This window comes from Rhodnius prolixus, unplaced genomic scaffold (assembly GCF_049639745.1).
Source record: "Rhodnius prolixus isolate KJV_2025 unplaced genomic scaffold, Rpr scaffold_7, whole genome shotgun sequence".
NCBI lineage: Eukaryota > Metazoa > Arthropoda > Insecta > Hemiptera > Reduviidae > Rhodnius > Rhodnius prolixus.
Genome location: NW_027411582.1, coordinates 35781086 through 35802029, shown reverse-complemented (window position 1 = coordinate 35802029; position 20944 = coordinate 35781086). Strand labels below are relative to the sequence as shown.

The 20944-nt window shown below is 36.8% G+C and overlaps 1 protein-coding gene and 1 long non-coding RNA gene across 2 annotated transcripts in view; one reads left to right on the top strand and one right to left on the bottom strand.

Moving 5' to 3' along the window:
• The window catches only part of LOC141447541 (uncharacterized), a 130310-nt gene extending 123373 nt beyond the window's left edge, over window positions 1-6937 (bottom strand). The window contains exon 1 of the mRNA XM_074115204.1: window positions 5037-6937. Coding sequence (XP_073971305.1) covers window positions 5037-5769 — 733 coding nt within the window. The 5' untranslated portion in view covers window positions 5770-6937. The remainder of the gene's footprint in view (window positions 1-5036) is intronic.
• LOC141447544 (uncharacterized) overlaps window positions 1-20944 on the top strand; it is a 91776-nt gene that overhangs the window by 32601 nt on the left and 38231 nt on the right. The window lies entirely within an intron of this gene.

Here is a 20944-nt window from a genome sequence, read left to right as displayed (position 1 = left end):
TGTGAGGGGGGGGGAGAGGGCGCGGAAGGAAATACATGAACAGGAAATAGCTATTATTTCCTTTGAACAAAGCAAAAGAAAAAAAAAACAATGATCGGTCATTGTACGAGAGTATTTTGTTCATGCCGTAAATTTTGAATTTAGTTTGCGGAAATGGCAAGTGCAGTTCTTGAAATTTTTTTTTGGCTCTGGCTCTGTTTTCTTTAAGTGTGCAGCTCAGTTAGTTTCCGGCCTGTAACGGAAGAACAGTAAACTAAGTTGGGGAATGGAATTGAAAAAGTTTCTAGGCTTTAATGGCCGCGCTTGAATTAAGAAGAGCCCGATGAGTAGATTATAAGTAGTTCTGATACAAATTACTTTTCCTAAAAGATGGAAATTTTACTAAAATTTAGTTAGTACAGTGGTACCTCGGTTCACGACCACAATTCGTTCCGGAAGTGCGGTCGAGAACCCAATTTGCTTTAAAGTGAGTAAATACTTGTAATAACTAAACAAGTAAATGCTGTACAGTTGGTCATTTCCCAAGTGTTGTGGTATCAATTTTTTTTTTAAATTTAACTTCATTTATTTTCACAACTGCAGTACATCACTGCATCAGCTACAGCTAGTGGGGAGAATTCATCCATTTGTGGGCATTCCCGGAGAAGAACATACCTCGGTTTTCGATCACAATTCGTTCCAGAAGTGCGGTCGAGAACCCAATTTGGTCAAGAACCGAAACAATTTATCCCATAAGAAATAATGTAAACTATGCCAGTTTATTTCGTTTCTAAGCCCCAGAAATATTAGGCCGTTTTACTGGCCTAATTTCTTATATTTTATGTAAAAACATGTATCTAAACAAGAAATAAGATCTAAAAGTGTAAATACAAAAAAGAACTCGGCTCATCTCGGGGTGTTCCGAGTTCCAAATGTTTGTTCAGATTTCAGGAGAATATTTTCTCGAATTTCTTGGTCGAATACCGATTTTTTTGGAAAGTCAAGTCGTTCGAAAACCCGAGGTACCACTGTATTAACAACTTATAAGTTGCAATCAAAAGTAGAGGAAGCATGATCTTCTAGTTCTTTCACAGATAAATTAAAACCTACTAAACTGAACTTAAGAAAAAACCTAAACAAGACTGCTGCATTTTTATGCAGTTTGCAACCATTTTCCGGGAAATCTTTAGATTCTTGAAAAACAATTTTTTTTAAATAGTGAAGAGGCACTTTGAATTTTCTCAAAATTGGGAATTTAGTATTACGTATTTTATTGCTTATTTATAATTAATAGGATGAAACAATAACTGCCAGTTTCAGTCATTGATATATTTTTATTATGCCGAGCTTTTCGACCTAGGGACTAGGTCTCATCTTCAGGGCTGACTTACAATATACTATTTTACATCATTAAAAGGTGTGTGCGTGTTTTCTGTCTTGTCTGTTCGTGAAGCTTTAATGATTTAAAATATTACATTGTCACAATTAGCCCTGAAAATGACCTAGTCCCTAGGTCGAAAAGCTCGGCATAATAAAAATATATCATGACTGAAACTGGCAGTTATTTTTTCATCCTATTGAAACTATGAATCAGTCACCAAAAATAATGAAACAGTAATGATTTAATTAAGGTGATAGAAATGTACATTATACTAAAATGACACTTTAGAGGAAAAGCCTACCCTCACCATTATTTGGAGAAAAGTTGGTAAGATCTCTATGTGTGCAATGTGTGAGGCAACTTTAAGGGAAAACCGTAGGAAAACTTTATTTTAGGGGGAAAAAAATCGCCTCAGAAAAGTAGATAATTTTCTATTGACTAGTTTTCATCAAAATTTGTATTTTCAGACCAATTTGTCGTAATTAGTGGGAGCTTAAAATAGATACTTCCGGTGTTTCTCAAAACAGGAAATCTGCTCGAGTAAGAAATAGTCAAAATGAGTCAAAAGATGATCGTCTGAGCAGTTTTGGAGAAAAATAAATTAAAAAAAAAAGAAACAGGAAGTAAAATCGACTCGCAAAATGTTATTTCCGATTTACACATTTTTTTGGACCAAAAACGTTTGCTATCAGGTCCGTAGTAGGTGTTTACAAAAACCGTCAGTTTTTTTTTTGTGGAAACACTAGCTAAAGACTTCGATTATGGTGAAAATGTAGTTGCGTTAAAGGTTACCAATAGCTGGAAGGCATGTGTGCTTTCTAGAAGTAAAGAAAGAGTATCTCCAAAGTTTTGTAGATAGTTTATAGCTTGTTGTAGAGTAATTTTAACTCCATGATATAGTATGTTAGAGAGATAAGGAAACAAAAAAAAAAAAAATTGGGATTACTGAAAGGATTTTGGGATTAACTCTTTGGTGTCGCGCGTTGGTCTCAGCCTTTCTAGCTCTCTTTAGAGTTTCTTCTTTAAGAAGCCGCTTAGCTGAAGAGTAACGAATGATGATGCTTGTAATGAGAAAAGACGAAAAAAAAAAAACGGTTTGAAGAACTGAAGATCGGTAAAAGAGTCTTTAAAAGATCTTAAATAATCAAAAAATAAACTTTATGAAAAGCGCGTTAGTAAATCTATAAAATGAATCAGCATTCAAACGTTTTTTCCACAGTTTTCTTGAAAACGGTTCGTAGGTCTTGAAAAATTATAAGAAGTTTCATTTTCTCAGTAATAATTTTACCATTTGGTACCCGTAAAAGAAAAGCAAAACAATTTACGGTGTTAAAAAAACACAAAAAAGAATTTCTTTAGTTGTTGACAGAAATGAGTACTTCCCATTAATTTAATCGAATGAATCGATCTCTTATCGGATAAATCGGATTTACCGAGTTATGCACGTAACTTTTCTTTAAAACATCAATCTTCGATTAGTCGGAAAAATGAATTGGCCAATCCCTGGCAACATAGATCACTCTTCGCAGACCAATTCGACTCTCAAATAGATACAAACAATTATTTAAAGTAAAAGTAAAGTAATTGCCTATTTTTTCAGGTGGGCTTTACGTCTAACTACCCAAATTTGGTGTCGTGAAAGGAGGCGACTAGCAAACTCTACTTTACTATAAATTTCTCATATTAACCATTAAATAAAATCCAAGACCTAGACCGGGGGTATCGAACCCACTAAACCAACAATACATCTTAGCTTTGCGGGTCTAGCCTATAACCGCCTAACATACTTTACTATAAATTCCTCATATTAACCATTAAATAAAGCCAAAGACCTAGACCAGGGGAATCGAACCCACTAAACCAACAATACACCTTAGCTTTGCGGGTCTAGCCTATAACCGCTCGGCTACCGTGGCGCCTCAATTATTTAAAGACCTACAGATCAAAAAGAAATGAACTAGAAATATTTTAATTTTATTTTACGGTAATTATTTTCGCATTTTAAACTGTATTTATTTTTGTTTAAATCCATAGCGGTATCATTCAACTTTAGTTTAGATTTTAAGATTGCCTTTTTCTTATTCAATTTTGCTTTTTTATTTAGTTAGTTATTTTTCATATTTTTTTCATATTGTTATTTAAGTAAAAGTTACAGACAGAAATAAAACCTATTTCCGGATTATTTACACAAAATGTATCGTATTCAATTAAAAAAACAAGTCGAAAAATACTTTTTGTGAAAAAGCATTTCACTTGGCACAGAAACTTGAATTATATAAAGCTCAACTTTGTTTTAAAAATAAAAATCAAATTAAGCATTTATCTTTTTTATTATTTGTTAAAATTATTTTTTACATGGGTTATTTTGAGGCCTAGGTTGGCTTGGGTAAAAAGTCTTTGTGAGTCTGATGTACGGTAAAAACCCGGCGAATGGAAGTGTTGGAAGATTTCCCGTTGGCGTTCGCTAAAAGGAAGTCGTGCGAGTGTCTGCCTAAGAGGATCTATTCTGTGATTGGGCGTCTCTTTTTCTCTCCAGAATCTGACTTTCCATTGTAAGTATATATATAAACAAAAAATACAATGAAAAACAGTATTTTGAAATGGGTTTAAGTGGTTGTAATCAATAGGTTTCCCTCCATTCTATTTATTTTTGTGGATTTTCCCGTCTAAAAATGGCTTTCAACATTTTCTTTAAAATTTAGGGTCCAATAAACAGATAGGGAGGGTCTAATCACGTTTGTTTTAAATACTTTTTCGGGAATATTGAGTTTGGTAGAAGCCTGTCCTTTAGTGGTGCTCCTATTTCTTCGGGATCTTAGCGGTCTATTGATCATCCTAATCTGACATCAGAAATAGTATAATCGACACAAACAAACGAGACGTTTTGTAGTGAGAGCTACTATTTGGTTTTAGCGAACCAATAAGTGCAATTCTGTGAACAAACCATGGGTCTGTTAAAGTCACAATGGATTCGCCTTTAAATGCCTTTACGCATTACGGATTCATCTCTGCTTACTAAATATACTATAGTGGTGACCAGTTGAGAAAATACAGTTTCGAAATATTTATTAGCAGTAAGAGAAAGTAAGTCTGGATTCGAAATTCTCACTGTCTTGTAACAAACTGCGGTTACTAAAATTACAACGTAACTACAATACATTTAGGTTTCAGGCATTTAGCGTCGAGACGCCGATTTGCAAGCGGTTACATGCTTTAATTTAGGATCTTTTAGGATGAGCTCAGTATTGAAGGTAAAAGGTGGTCCTGTCTTAAAAAAACATTAACTAAAACAGCTGCTTGGATACGGGTCGTTAGATGTTAATAAAAACTGAACGGATTTATGTGTTCATTTCCGAGGGATACAGGCAACAGCTATTGCAAAACACTGGGATTTTTCGTGTTAGTTTAACTCCGGATTTGGTGCGGCTGGACGGCCGACAGTTCTAAGTAGCTTTCCCGGATAGTAAAACAAAAAAATGAAACTCAAAAGCGGCTTTTCTCTGATTAATAGAATGTAGTTAAGAATCGTGAGTGGCTGGCGATGCCCCAGGAAGATGCTAGAGATCTCAACGGCGGGTAACGCGCTTGATGGTTTAAAATTAAATTCAGGGTGAAAACAAAAACCTTTTTCGTGGGACTTATTTGAGGGAAGCATGCAATACTTTGTCTTTCTTACCTTGTGATTCACCGTTGAGCTCCTCAAAGGTTTTTGACGTCATCTGGAACAGCGCGTCCAAGGGTGAAGTATCATTTTTGCCTTTCCGTTGCGCTTGCTGCGACGGAGGCGGCCTTCTTGGGCTCACACAGTTTATAATGTCCGGTGAGGTACAACAGTCTGAACCACCGGTGGACGACCTACCGGAACTGCAAGTTTCATACAGTTCAGCGGATTTAGGTCGCGGTGCTGCCGGCAGCCGATATAACAACGGAGGCGGTAAAAGTCCTCTGTGCGCTGGCGGCGGTATACAGGATGTACTCTCTGCGCCAATATCCCATGGTCGTACAATTCTGGTCTCTTTGGCCGGCCTATGGTTCAGGATGTCCAGTATTGAGAAACTTTTCACACCACTATTGTTATTGTTGTTATTGTGGCTACTGCCATGATCTTCCGGTAGGCTTTGCCTTCTCGGCGGACGTGGTTTCTTAATTTTCTTATTACTACCACCAATGCTGTAGCTGACCTGTTCTATTTGCATCATTTTTAATCGTTTTAATGGTTTAAAATAATCATCATGCTGCATCTCTTCCTCAGATGATCTAGACAGTTCACTTTCCGAATATTTTGGCGCTGGACTTGGACAACCGACACTGATTTCATCTTCAGATTTGACATCTTCATTACAACCACTACCGGCGTTGCGTATCTCTTCCGGTATATCGAGCTCTTCCTCAGCGGCCATGTTCACCATGTCGTCCTGATCATAACCGTACCCATCCGACCGTTTGACTACTAACTAAAGTCTTGTTGGTTGCTGGTTGAGCTGTTAGAGAGCGTCTTACTAAACACACCGCAAGGAGTGTGTATAGCGGTGGAGGGAGGGTGGGAGGCAGGGAGGGACCCTCGCCCCCTATTTGGCCTGACTTTGTATGAGTGTGTGCTAGTTGGTTGTAAAAAAACTTGTCCCCACCCACCGTTAAACCCTATAGCCCTTTACAACTAGAAACGTGTTTGCTCTTCGTTTCTTTTTCCTCCCCCCTCCTGCAATCATTATTGTTGTTTTGCTTTCAAGTGGGCGTGCCCCTACCAGATACACACCTCCTTTTTTGTAAGTGGCCAGCTCCAATCAACAAGCGCTCCGCCTATTTTGGCGGCCACATCAAAAGGAAAAATATCTCCCACTACTAAAACTACTAAATAACCTGGAGGTGATCTTTATCCTCCTCTCTTAACGTAATAGATCCCTCGTCATTTATTACACGCGGCTAAATTGACGATCTCCCCATTACCCTAGTAAATTACTTTTATCCACTATTGTCAGTCCTCTTTAACCGCACACACACACACACACACACACATACAGAGAGAGAGAGAGAGAGAGAGATACTTCATTTTTCTTTCTTTTTATCTTCTCTGCTCCCCCTTCTAACTTTTTGAACCTTTTGTTGCTTGCTCTTCTTCGTTTCTAATAAGATCTATCTGTTTACTTTACATCGCCCAGCTTCAAGCGAAAATCCCACACACATCATCTCTGGAGTGTCTGTCAGTCCTTTAACTAACTCCAAACATTCCTTCTCTCTTTTCTTTTTTTTTCTTTTTTTATATAAAACATCTTGAGTACCTTAAGTGCCTTGTATCTGGCCATCAGAAGAAGTTGAAACTTATTTACTGGCGTTTTCATTGAATGAAATTCCACTTTTTATTCTTCTTCTTTTTCAAAATTTTCTATATTCAGCGTAATAAATTATGCTGGCCGGTGAAAAAGTCAAAGGAAAATAAAGAAAACACTATTTTGGCCAAGAAAAACAAAAATATTTAGGTACCTATATTGTTTTAAGTACCAAACACGTTTAATTAAGTACCTTGAGAGAGTAAACAATTCTAGATTGGCGAGGAATCGGTCAAATAAAAAACAAACTCGTCTTTTTTGCCAACGCTTCGACAAATATATTTGTCCTCTTCAGGGCGTGGCTATACGGGTTGGTTGAGTTACAGAAACTGTTTCTGTAAGTCAGTTTACCGTAACTCAACCAACCCGCATAGCCACGCCCTGAAGAAGACAAATATATTTGTCGAAACGTTGGCAAAAAGAGGAGTTTCTTTTTTTATTTGACCGATTCCATAGCCAATCTTGAATCCTTAGTTTAACAATTTACGGTCACGAAACCTATATATTCAGAGTAAACAATTAGAACAGAATATTAACATCAACTGTTAACTGGGTAACGCATCACTTGTTCACCCAATAGACACACAAATCAAGAAATTTTTCAAACAACTTTTTGGCAGATAAAGGGATAAGCTCAACCTGGGAGGTAAACAGGAAGTCAATAATCTTTATTTCACAGCAAAGGGGGAGCCTCTTTTTTATCACGGGAATTCGCCCTAAACTCTCCTGGATTTTGCCCTGGCTGTTTTTTTGCGATTGATTTGTGGGTCTCCAAGAGTCCTCAAGTTGATTGTGAATGCTGTCTTATCAGAATTTAGTTTTCTTTTCCTTACTGTTATAATCACAGTTTATCTAATTTTAAATTTGATGAAAATCTACCTTACGGCTAGCTTTTCTCCAAAAAAATGATATCATAGTTTACAATAGGATGAAAAAAATTAATGCCAGTTTCAGTTCATGATAAACTTTATTATGCCGAGCTTTTTGACCTAGCGACTAGGTCATCATCTTCAGGGCTAATTTACAATGTACTATATTAACATCATTAGAGGGTTTGTTGTGTCTTCTGTCTTGTCTGTTCATGTACTCCTCTATAGATAGAGACTCCATGGATAGAGTCCATGAGCAGACAAAGACAGACACACCAACCCTCTAATGATGTTAATATAGTACATTGTAAATTAGCCCTGAAGATGATGACCTAGTCGCTAGGTCAAAAAGCTCGACATAATAAAGTTTATCATGAACTGAAACTGGCATTAATTTTTTTCATCCTATTATTAATTAGTGCTTTTTTTTTTATTACGTCATCCTTCTATCTAATCCACTTCCTGTAACACTCACCTGTTGGTCATTACCGGTTCTTACCCCAAAAGATGAACGCCCTTTTTTAAGGCCCTAAGATTTTTTCACATCAATTCCGTAAGACCAGCTGCACTTTGCTTGCAGCAGCTTTAGAGAGAAGTTGGTTGCTTTCAATTTTAGTATTATTTCAAAGCAGCCGCCTCCAACACCTCCAATTATTGCGCTGAAATCCTCTTGTTTTTTTTCATCCAGTAAATTTTAAGACATTGTACCAGTTGATTAGTTTTTAAAACAAAAAAATTACAGAGTAATTTAAAAAGATTTTTTTAATTTTTTGGGTTTTTTTTTTATTTTCTTATCTATTGACTTTTTATGCTAAATAGAAATGTTAATATTAAAAAAACCAAAAAAAACAAAACCTTAATTAACCGCTTTAATAACAAACTAGCAGCAAGGTTGAAACCTACTTCCGTTCTAGGCAATTAATACGCGTATTTCATCATGTATCATTATATAGCGTTTCTACATATACGATATATATATATTTATACTTTTTTTTTTGTACAGTAGTCATTGGAATTGGTAATTACGTATGTAGAAAACAGTAATTAGCATTAGTAGTGAGTATTTCAAAATGAAGCTGTAATAATAATAGACAAAAAAACTAAAGTTATTCGTAAACAAACATAATCATATCTAATGACGTAATCACAGTGAAGTTTCTAATTGCCAAATGGAATTATGTAAATATTTATTTATTTTCTCAGAAAATATAGTAGAAGGGCCCAGAGAGTTAGATGGTTGAATCTAAAGTCTAATATCACAAGATTTAGATCATTGCCAGCAGTGGTGGTGGCCAATGTTCCTTAGCACTGATCTATACATTCTTGTAGAATGTGGATCATGGTAAAAATGGATAATGGTTTAGGGGCCGTACTTAAATTACGTAACGCAATTTAAAGAGCTTTTTAATCCCTCCCCCCCCCCCCCCCCCGATGTAACAGATCGTAACAAAATGTCAACCTCCCCTCCCCCCCTAGCCAAATGTACGTAATTTTTTGTTATGGAATATCGTCATTGCATAGTATTTAATTAAAATCAAACATATATTTTTTATTTATTACTTATTTAATTACATTATCACTTAGTATGAAGGTTGGCTATAGTAGAATTTGGCGCGAAAAATATCGTTAGTATTTTTCCATTAATGACCAAAAAATTATAGATTCAATTGGAAAAATTACGTACAAGCATTAAAAAATCCCCTCCCCCGAACCATAACGAATGGTAACAATCGAGCCTTACCCCCCTCCCCCCTTGCGTTCGTTACGTAATTTAAGTACGGCCCCTTACTAGTGGATTTTGCTAAATTAATCCCAAAAAAATTACACTACTGAGTTTTGAGTTGTAGCTTGAACTTAGTATTTACTCACTTACTGACTTACAGACCATTTTATAGGAATATTTCTGGTGATAAATCGATTTTTGGACAAGATAATAATTCCTACAGGGGCGCGAACAGTTGACAAACATTTATTTTTATTATTATTATCTTTTATTTTAAATTAAAATTGATTTTAAGGCATTCATGGACGATAAATAGAGTCAGGCATCCCTCTAATGTTTCATTATAGTATAATGTACTGATGAATCTTTAAAGTTGTCATAAATTTAAGCCGTTTACAATAGATTTTTCAACGGGATGAAAAAATAACTGCCAGTTTCAGTCAGATTTTGTATTTTTTTTTTATTATGCCGAGTTTTCGAACCTAGGGACTCGGTCATCTTCAGGGCTGTGGAACATATCTATAGTGTGTTAACAATAATTATATTAAAATGAATTAAAACTGTCCGGTAGGGTTGATCGTCAAAAACTGCACCAGAAAAAGCGTAACGTTGAAAAACACCCCAACTTTGATAATTTTTTTCTCTTTTTCTATAAAAGCTAAAATTCCCAAATTTTCTTTAAAATATAGAGCAAATCCTCCATTATAACTGTAATTTTTTTTTTTTTTTGCAACAACCTAGATCTAATAGATTTCGAGAAAAAAAGTTGCTGCAAATGAGCGAAAACAGCAATTTCAAAAATTGTTGTTACCTTATATTGTAAACAGCGTAGCGCTTAAACGCGCGAACCGATTTTCATGAATGAAATGCCACTCAATTCGGTATTTTATGTAGATGTGCCTTTTCGGGGGTCTCGACGCTGTACATCAAATGGGAGAGGAGTTAGCCCCATTTATGCAAGGCCCCCTCCAAAATTATTATTACTAATAACTCTCTAAATGTAACGTAATTTACAAAATGTTTTACCAATATCTAGGTCTCGTGTCCGTAAATTATTGAACTAAGGATTCAAGATTGGCGAAGAATCGGTCAAATAAAAAACAACAACTCCTCTTTTTGCCAACGTTTCGACAAATATATTTGTCTTCTTCAGGGCTTGAAGAATTGTTTGTATTTTTGTAATTGTAATATCCAGGTCCTGAAGAAGACAATATATTTGTCGAAACGTTCGCAAAAAGACGAGTTGTTGTTTTTTATTTGACCGATTCTTCGCCAATCTTGAATCCTTAGTTTAATGCTTTACCTAATTGACAATGATTGAACATAATGATGTAAAATATTACATTGTCAATTAGGTAAATAATTTGTTAACACTTCAAATATCTTCCACAGCCCTGAAGATGACCTTTGTCCCTAGGTCGAAAGCTCGGCATAATAAAAAAAATACAAAGTATGACTGACTGATTGACAGTTATTTTCTTCATCCAATTGAAACAAAGAATCAGTTACCAAAAATAATGAACAGTAATTGATTTTTCGTTTTCTTGGTTGCACTATATCCGGTGATGTAACCGCAAAAAATCTTACATGCATAATTACTAGTTCTTACTATATTAACTAGCTGCCAATTAACTTAATATTTTTCTAAAAATTATTACCTAATTGCAAATTGGATTTACTTTTGTGATTCTGTGATTTAATTTACGTAACAATTAAAAAAATATTTTTAATTGATGTTTGGCTTTAATTAATCTGGAAGGAATATGTTGTATGTAAATAGAGTGAGGGCGAGAGAGAGAGAGAGAGAGATATTGCAAATATTTGGAGGACGCACGGTGCAAAGCGCGGGGCGGGTGAGTACGAGATTGATTGGGTGCTCTAAGCTGATTGGAACGTTTGCCTGCCTGTCCGTGCACAGCTCTCAGTCGCTGGTTTATTCGCTTTTTCTTCTGCTCCAGTCATTCACAATTCATGCACTTATTTATTATACATTAATGTCACCTTAATGAATTGTTTATTCTATTTTATATACAGCTAAGAGGTTATTATTTATCTTAACAGCTAACTTCCGTTTCTTTTTCTTTTTCTTATTCTTCGTAAGAAAAGATTTGTAATCGTGCAGATTTACACCGGAAATGTTAATTAATAAGAAATATGACTCTGCAGCCGGCGTGCTAAAATAACTAAATAGATCCACATATGCTGCAGTATCAAGTTGCCTTCGTTACGACATGATGCTCAGTTCGATTTCTGGATTCTCTTCTCTTAGTCGTAGGGAGGAGTGGTCTAGCCACTTCTTTAGGGAACTTGGACGTCCCTGCGGGTATTCCAGCCTATTTACACTGACTGCCCCTAACACTCACACAATACACATTGCTTGAACTTGGAAATAAGAATTTTAAAGAAATCCATCAGCCGGATGTGCGTTAATTTATTGACTTTTCCATTTCTCTGTAATGCTAAGATATTTCCATAAAGGTAATTGTGGGTTTCACTGTTTATTTGGAATTTTCTCCTGGAACAAGTACTTGAAGAAAATGTTGAAGTTTCTCTGGGAGCCGCAATTCCTGGAAATGTCTGGTATTTTTCTGTATTCATCATCCCTAATACTTGATTCGCAGAAACTTTGCATCCCTCTGAAACCCCGTAGATCCGTTTTGGCTAGACAAAGAAGTCCAGGGCCTTACACTTACGCTAAAAACCACCATAAAAATCACACTTAGGGCCTGCAGAGGTAGTTGATGTGTGCAACTATTTGGGCTTAGCGAACCCACAGGCAGGACTCGAGCTCATCACCACACACACAATCACCAACACTTTACAGTTACGCACAGACACTCACACACTTAAAAAGAAGTACAGGGCGCTCTCTTACATAATACGCTGACAACCACCATAATGATCACACTTAGAGCCTGCAGAGATAGTTGGAAGTGTACAACTATTTGGGCTTAGAGTACCCACAGGCAAACTCGAGCTCACCTTACCAACACTTTACAGTTACGCACAGACACTCACATACTTCAGGAAGCCACAAAAGGATCTTTTAGATCGTAATGAATTCAACTTATAGCCACTGACTTTATGATCTATTGATTTGGTTTCCTTTTAAACAGCAATTTTAGGTTGTTTTTGGTCCTAATGTTAACGATAAGTTAAGGAGATGCTTAAATTCTGGGTTTAAAAAAAAAATGGCGTCACCAGAAGTATAAATTTTCCAAGAGTTTACCCTAAAAAGAAAACTGCCCATTTTAGGGCAATTCTAGGGGGGGGGGGGGTTGCGGAACCATTTTCTTTGAGGCTTCAATTTCACTGAATATTACGATGTTTAATTCGAAGTAGTTTGATCACAAACTGTGTGAGAAAGAGAGAGAGAGATTCTCGAAAAAGAAGCTGGAATTAGTTACCTTGCATTGTGACAGACATACATCCTTGTTATTAGAAGATGCTGTGCTCATTAGTTAGATAGGGTTCATATGTGGCATCGGTGGGATAATTTGGTGACACTTATTTAGAGTTGTGTCTCCTTAAGGAACTTCTATAAATAGGATTCTAAAAGAAATCTTAGCTGGAAATTGGTTGTTGGCGGTAGTCGTGTTGTTTTTCTCTTAGATAGTCACTAAATATTTAGTAATTCTTCGACAGAATCAAGTAATGATTGACAATCACAAATTGTCGGCCTAAAAGTCTCCTAACCTAAAAATGCTTTTAAGTAAAGTAAAGTAATCGCCCATTTTTTCAGGCGAGGCTTAACGTCCAACTATCAATTAGGTGTCGTGGACGGAGGCGACTAGCAAACATACTTTACTGTAAATTTCTCATATTAACCATTAAATAAAATCCAAGACCTAGACCAGGGGAATCGAACCCACTAAACCAACAATACATCTTAGTTTGGCGGGTCTAGCCTATATCCGCCTAACAAACTTTACTGTAAATTTCTCATATTAACCATTAAATAAAATCCAAGACCTAAACCAGGGGAATTGAACCCACTAAACCAACAATACATCTTAGCTTTGCGGGTCTAGCCTATATCCGCCTAACATACTTTACTATAAATTTCTCATATTAACCATTAAATAAAATCCAAGGCCCTAGACCAGGGGGAATCGAACCCACTAAACCAACAATACATCTTAGCTTTGCGGGTCTAGCCTATAAACGCCTAACATACTTTACTATAAATTTCTCATATTAACCATTAAATAAAAATCTAAGGTCTAGACCAGGGGAATCGAACCCACTAAACCAACAATACATCTTAGCTTTGCGGGTCTAGCCTATAACCGCCTAACATACTTTACTGTAAATTTCTTTTTATTAACCATTAAATAAAATCCAAGGGCTATACTAGGGAAATTGAACCCAGTATCTCCATACATATTAGTTTCGCAGGTCTAAAAATGCTTTTTAGATGAACGACTCCATATTTTTTTCGAAACGAAAATAACAATAAAGACTTTTCTTGTTTATTACCTGTAAAAAAAAAAAATCTAAAATCTTAGACCGATGATTTAGAAATCAGAGAATTTAGATGTAGGCTACCTATTAGTAATTCAAACACAGCAAGATATCAAGAGAAAGACCAAGCGACGGGCGTCAAAATTGAACTAAAAAACAAAAAGGTTGCATAAATAAAATAAGTTATAGCATTGGAGTAAGTAGGGCTTCGTGATGAAATAAGTAGCAAGGTATCTTGTCTTTGACTTCTCTCTGGTCGTTGGGCAAATAGTTCCATAGGGTGAGGAGGAGTAGCAAGACCCAAGGAATTTTCCGGCCAAAGTGGTAGAATTGAAGCGGAGGCCACCCACGCAAAAAAAAAAACAAAAAGACGAACTCTAGCTGAGTTTACTGGCTTTGATGGACAGACGTTAAATGGGCGAAAGACTGAACAAGGATCTATATGGTTTCAAGTTTAGACAATGTCATCAGTACGGTTAGTACAAACTAAAAAAGGGAAACGATGGATAATAGAGGAGTGAGCCCTTTTTAGGGTTGAAATCGTGTTTGCGTAAAATAGGAAGGGAGTGTAAAGAGAGAGAGAGAGCAAAGCAAAAAAAAAAACCTTATTAAGAAACCAGAGGGATGGATGATTGACCGAAGTTCCACCCACCGAAACCGTCTATTGGCTATCAAGTTTTAACTCAGTCACGCCTATTGCTGAAAACTGGGCGTGGCTTGAATCCAAACTGGACTCCGCCTCTTTGCACTGTTTCCTTTCTCTTAATTGTCCCACACCAACTCTCTCTATACACACACACACAAGTACACTACGTATTGCTGGGGCAGCTGTATTCCCACACTGTACACTGACACACTGAGAAATCCCTAATTAGACTGTCGGCAGCACTGTTTGCCGCTTGCTCCTTCCCCTCATACCTCACCCCGCCCCCATTTCTTGGCGAACTAATAAACCTTGAGTGGAAATTAGACAAGCCATACTCTCTCACCTTCCACTCTCTTTCTCTTTCTCTCTCCATAGCCTCTCTTTCTTTAAAGGATTGAAAGGTGAGGGTGGTAACCATGGAGTACTCGCGATCGTTTGCTCATTAACAATAAAAACAGAAAATACCCAAACATTACACCTCGCCCTTTTTTTAAGTGGAGCTTATACTAAACATGCAAATCATCCACTAATCACGATTACATTTTACTTTTTAAAAAAAATCACCTTCTTCCTCTTTGAGGTACTTTTGGCTTATTTCCTTTACTTTTTTAATGCGCTTTTTTTTGGCAAAGAAAAGCACGCCAATTTTCATCTATGATGTCCACCATCTTTGTTCAACATTCAAATCTTGGTCACTTCCTGAACTTTGTGATCAAAGTATGAAAAAACTTAAAATGAAAAACGATGTTTAAATCTGATTTAAACCGGAAATAGCAAAAGTCAATATTAAAAAAAAAAAAGTTTGACGCGAAACATTCACACATCGACTTCCTCTTAACTGCAATTAACGAAATAAAATTTTTGCTGAAACTATATTGTGGGGAAAAAAATCTCTAAAAAATATTACATTAATTCAGTAAATCAACACACTTCCGCTCGGCTGGGTTACGTCAAATTTGGAATTTTAATGTTAAATCATTTAATTGCTATTAATGATATAATGAATAATTAAATATAGTATAACACAATAATGAAATATTTGTGAAAATTTTCGAAACCAAATTGTGACCATAAAATTGAATCTTTTCTGCGACTAGTTGGAAAAATCGTACTGTACAGTAGCACTTCCGGTAGACTCAGATTCTACTAACTCTGAATCTAAGTTAGATATCTTTTAAATCGTAATTAAAAATGAATGATTGCAGAACGTACAACCTACATGGAGTGACACTTAATTGGGGGTGCACTTAAGAACAACAGTTAAGTGTCTACCGGGAAAACCTTTTCCACTAAACGTGATACGCACGCATGTTTTTTCTTTACAAAAAAAGGAAAATCCCTGAAACCAATTTTTGTGGGGGAAAAGAAAATAATTGGTCCTTTACGATGGATGATGTACTTCTGGCAAACCGATTCCATTTTCAAATTTTCTCAAACTTTGTCCTTTTATATTCTAAATACTATCCAATTATTTATAAATATTTTTGCATCAATAATAATAGGTATTCACTCTGTAGTATTGATTGAATATGCCGTCAAATCATCAATACAATCAGTGACACAGAGTTGAAAATGTAACCACAAGCCGCAGAATTCTCTGGGGACCACCCAGTCATTTGCTAATAACAAAACCGTCCTTGTCATACTCCTGCGTTCCTGCTTCCTTCTAAGTCAAGTATTAGTATACGGGACGCCGAAGCGGTGCAGGATAATCCAAAGTAACAGACAATTAATACAGGATTGCAGAGGAATGCTTAAATTACTTAACTTAACTTAAATAAGCCCAACTTTTCGTTCATAAAAAAATAAAAATCTAAATAAAACCTGTTAGACTTTTGTAAAGAAAAATAGGAATGTAAAAATCTGTTTTTCTTTAATTTTCATTACTTTAGAAGTTCAAAGTGAGCCGCCCAAGTCAAGTACTCTGCTTAGTGTGTGTGGGTGTAAGACAGGAAGTCTGTGTGAAGTCCGACGCCTTCCTCTCACACCAACTGGCGGGTGGAGGGGTGGACGGAGGGGGGGACTTTCTTATTGCCGGCGCTAAACAGTAAATTCCATCGTGATGAGTCACAACAGTAAAGTACCAGAGGGATTTAACTGATCATTTTTTCTTGTTCTCAACTTTTTCCAGCAACTGCTGGAATTCCAGTGGCTGTTGGAGTGCAACATATAGTGAGAAGAATAGTGTAAGAGATCTTCTTGGATTTGGATGGACCCAACCTCTATCTAGCCTCTGTCGCTTCTGGGGGGGACGTGAGCTTCGATTTCCTGTTGAATAGTGGAACACATTTCCTATTATATTTCTCTTTTGTGGAACGCTAACAAAAATTGTAAGGTACCGTGTTGCAGTGTTGGTTAAATAGGCTAAGGAAGCATAGCTAGGGATAGTACTCACGTACAGTACCACTTCCGGTGACGCAGGACGCACGCGTTACGGCTCCGGAAGCAGCAGAAGTAGGAAAAAAGGCAAAGCACTATAACTAAGCCGGATATAGACCATCACATTAGCCAAAAAGCAGACCCATAATTCCCACAGAAATACTGGGCAGTTTGGTGATTTAAATTTACTTGTTCTTTATTTGAAATATTGTATTTGTTCTCGTTTTGTTATTTTACTTTAAAATGAGATGTGTGCAGTGTGCATAGGGATTAGTTCATAGTTTGTTTTATAGTCCGGCCCTTCAACAATCTGAGGGACAGTGAACCTGGCCCCCTGTGTAAAAAGTATGGGTGATCATCCCTGGGTTACAGTTACAAAAATGTATCTCCATTATATAATTCATGAAAATCGGTTCGCGTTAGTTTAGGCGCTATGTTGTTTACAAAAAAGGTAACAAGAAGAAGAACAATTTCTGAAAATGCTGTTTTTGCTCATTTTCAGCCACATTTTCTCGAAAAAAATTACAGTTATAAAGGAGGATTTGCCCTATAATTTAAAGAAAATTTGGGAATTTTATCTTTTATAGAAAAAGGAGAATAAAAATTGTCAAAGTTGGGTGTTTTTCAACGTTACGCTTTTTCTGGTGCAGTTTTTGAGGATAAACCCTTATACAACTGTGTCCTACCGGAAACAGTTTTAATAAATATTCATTAAAAATACATAAACGATCAGTAAAAGAGGAACTTTCGATTGGGGTACCCAAGTTGGACAAAATGAAATATTAAGTTTCTGAGCTGGAATATCCTAACCAATTTAGCGTGGAATTTAGTTTTAAAAAACCCTTCACAGTGTGCAGAATTAAAATCAGACAATGGCGTGTATACACGTAGAACACAGGGTAGAACAACCAAAGGTTTACAATAGTCGTAATAGTCACTGCAAACGACTTTTACTGCAATCCCTCTCTCTCGGGGGCTTGAGATTACCCCAGAGCATTCTGTGCTCATTCCAAAATCTTGCACCGCTTCACGTATGCATTGCTTCTAGTCAACTAGGGACGCAGGAGCTTTTTTACAAGGAAGAAAAGAGCTTTTTGAATTCTGTGCAAAATGAAATCATGCTCGTACTGAGAGGTCTGAACCTCTATCTAAAAGGTGAAAAATGGGCATTGCACAAGGGGTTGAGAGCTTCTATTTGTGTGCGTAATTCCCGAATCTCTAATGTGGAGACCAAACATGTACCAACCACTTATCATTTGGCTGACTACCACCAACCCCCATCGTATAAAATACTTGGCAGTTCTATTGGTAAGATAAAGGAAACATCCCACCAAATAGTATTCTTATTGTAGTATTTTATTAAAATTTTCGACTTTTTATAGTTAATGGGAAATTTATATTTTTCATAACGAGTATACCACGTCGAACGCACCGAAATAGAGATTTGGTTTGACATGTGTAAACACGCTTAAACTGGTTAAACATAAGTTTCTAAAAAAAAAAAAACAAAAACAAAAAAAAACGTTATTCAGGATACCTTGGACAAATTAATAATAAGAAAAAAATATTAAAAATATGGATCCTAGATTTGGAAGAATGTTTTAACTATCCCAATATTTTGCCTGGACTAAAAAAAAAAATTCCTATCTATTGTTGGCAGGTTGTAGTTCTCCTTTATTGTAGTGTCCTTTGAAGAAATGCCGCCCGCCGCTGATGGGATATAGAGTTCGACCTAAAAACCAGTTGGGGTGGGGGTAGGGGGCTTTAGTTTTTTTTTATTACAGGGCTTTCAGTAATTTGTCTACTTGCAATTATTGTTAATGTCCTGCAGGAGATTTCTTGCGGTTTTTCTGTTAATAAAGGGAGCCTATTGTGGCGGTGATTCATTTTTTCCCGGGAATGAGATACATACACACACAGAGAGCTAATTGGAGTAATCGAGGTATGCTCAGGGATTGGGCGGCCTGATATTGGAAACTGAAGAAGCGCGATTCCACAGCTGTCCGGCCTAAATAAATAGTCAATTATTCCCATCATGAGGGAATTCCTCAGGTGAGGTCTGATCTAAGAAATGTTCACTTTTTTTAAAAAAAGGTTTTCTTTCTCTTATAACTCCGAAATTGAAAAGCAAATCTGTGATTTTTCTTTTTGGATATGATACAGGTGCAATGGAGGTTCTCAATCAATCGTTAATTGGACACATTTTTTGTTTGTTTTTTAATCAGTACCCGGAACTGTGAGATTTAGCCAAGCATTCCAAAATCTACTGCCTCCAGAGACTTCAGTCTCCGCTCCGGACTACATCACTATTCCCTCCAATCTAGTACCTTCTATTCAACACCCTAGAATAGATTAAATTAGGGCGGCCTCAAGGCCTACGCCACTGCGACCCCTTTGGATCTATTGTGGCTCCCCGACTTTAGAGCTCATCTCTAGACTCGTCCATTTGATCAGACTCTTAATTCTGGAGAGTGACTTCTGGGTAAAGCTCACAGGCCTTGGTTTTTCCTCCCCGAGAAGTAACATCCTTAGCCACAGACAAGCCCCTCACACTGACACAACACGTGCAGTACCGTTTCCTCTTCTTCCTGGCAGAACCTACAAAGGCTATCATCTGCCAGGCCCATGCGATGCATGTGTTTTCTGCAGCCTGCAGTGGCCCAGTTAATAAGCCCACAATTATCCTTATAGCCCCACGCGGCCTTGACGGATTAATTCTGCAGTCAGCCTCGGCGAATAGCCTCTGATGAACTCCTTTGCCTGTCTCTGTCCAGCGAGCCACCACTCCTGAGACCTATTCTGCACCCACAAATGAATGGCCGCAGTCTTGACACACTTCGAAACCCCAAAACAACGAAGTTGTTCGGGCCAACGAAGTGTCCCGCAAAGCCTTCCCGCCACTTCGTTTCCCTTATATCCTGAATGACCAGGTACCCAAACCAGAAAGACCTTATTTTGGTCACTAATTTCCTTCAGGGCACGCAGACAGTCCCAAACCAGCCTTGAGTTGACCTGGTAGGAACTAATAGCTCTTAGAGCAACCTGATTATCCGAGAAAATTACGACCTTAGAATTAATAATTCCTCGCCCCTTAATCTTGGCAGCACAGAACCTAACCTGCAGCTAGCTCAGCCTGAAAAACTGTAGCTAGTTTTCCTAGGCTAACCGAAAAGCTACATTTCAGCTTCGCCCCAAACACTCCCGCTCCCACGCCCTCCTCCATCTTGAAGCCATTCAACACCCTAATCTCCACCCATTACAAGACGTTTCACGAACCATTCCCTCCGATCTAGTACCTTCTATTTAAGACCCTAATTTCCATCCAGCACAAGACGTAGCACTTGCACATCCCCACCCCCCTCTCAATAAAGTAATTTAAAAATAAATAAATAAAATTAAAACAATTTCCGGCTTTTCGTCTTTTTCTTTTTTTTTTTTTTTTTAGATCAAACACTCATTTCCGGTAAAAAGCAGACATAGAAAATTTAACACTTTTGCAGCAATTAGAGTAAGTAATAAACGAAAAACCGTTCAACGATAACATTTTGGACGAATTATGACAGCTGTATCAAAAATTATTTTAGGGGATTAATCGAAATAATACTCGTATATCTGCCGATAGCGGATATTATCTGCCCTGTTTTTTTTGTTTTGGTACGTCAGTTCGTATTTACATTTCAATTATTTTCAATTAAATTAAAATATAATTGAAAAAAAACTTGTCTGATCGTCTGTGAAGGTGTAACTAGAACACCCGAAAGTACACCCGGATCGTCGTAATTTAAATATAACGAATCAATATTTTTTTTTTTTATCTAATTAGTATCTCATTTTATTATATGATATATTTTTTTTAAATTAATATAAAAGGAGAATTTTTAAGGGGCCAAAAATAGTTTGGTATCGGTTTTTTAAGGGCGGAAAAACAAAAAATTATAACACTTCCCCCCTAAATTATCCCCACTCTCCTAAAATTCAACCCTCTCTAGTGAGATATCTGCACCCTCTTTTCAAACGCGAACATCTGTTCATCCCCACCAGTTCTCATTTTTGTTTTTTTAACTTTATATCGTCCATGTTGTGTACTTTTATGTATATAATATACAGTATATCCTTTATTATATTAAAGAGAGATTGTGGTTGACATTGTATACGTGGAAAAACCGTAGCTAATTC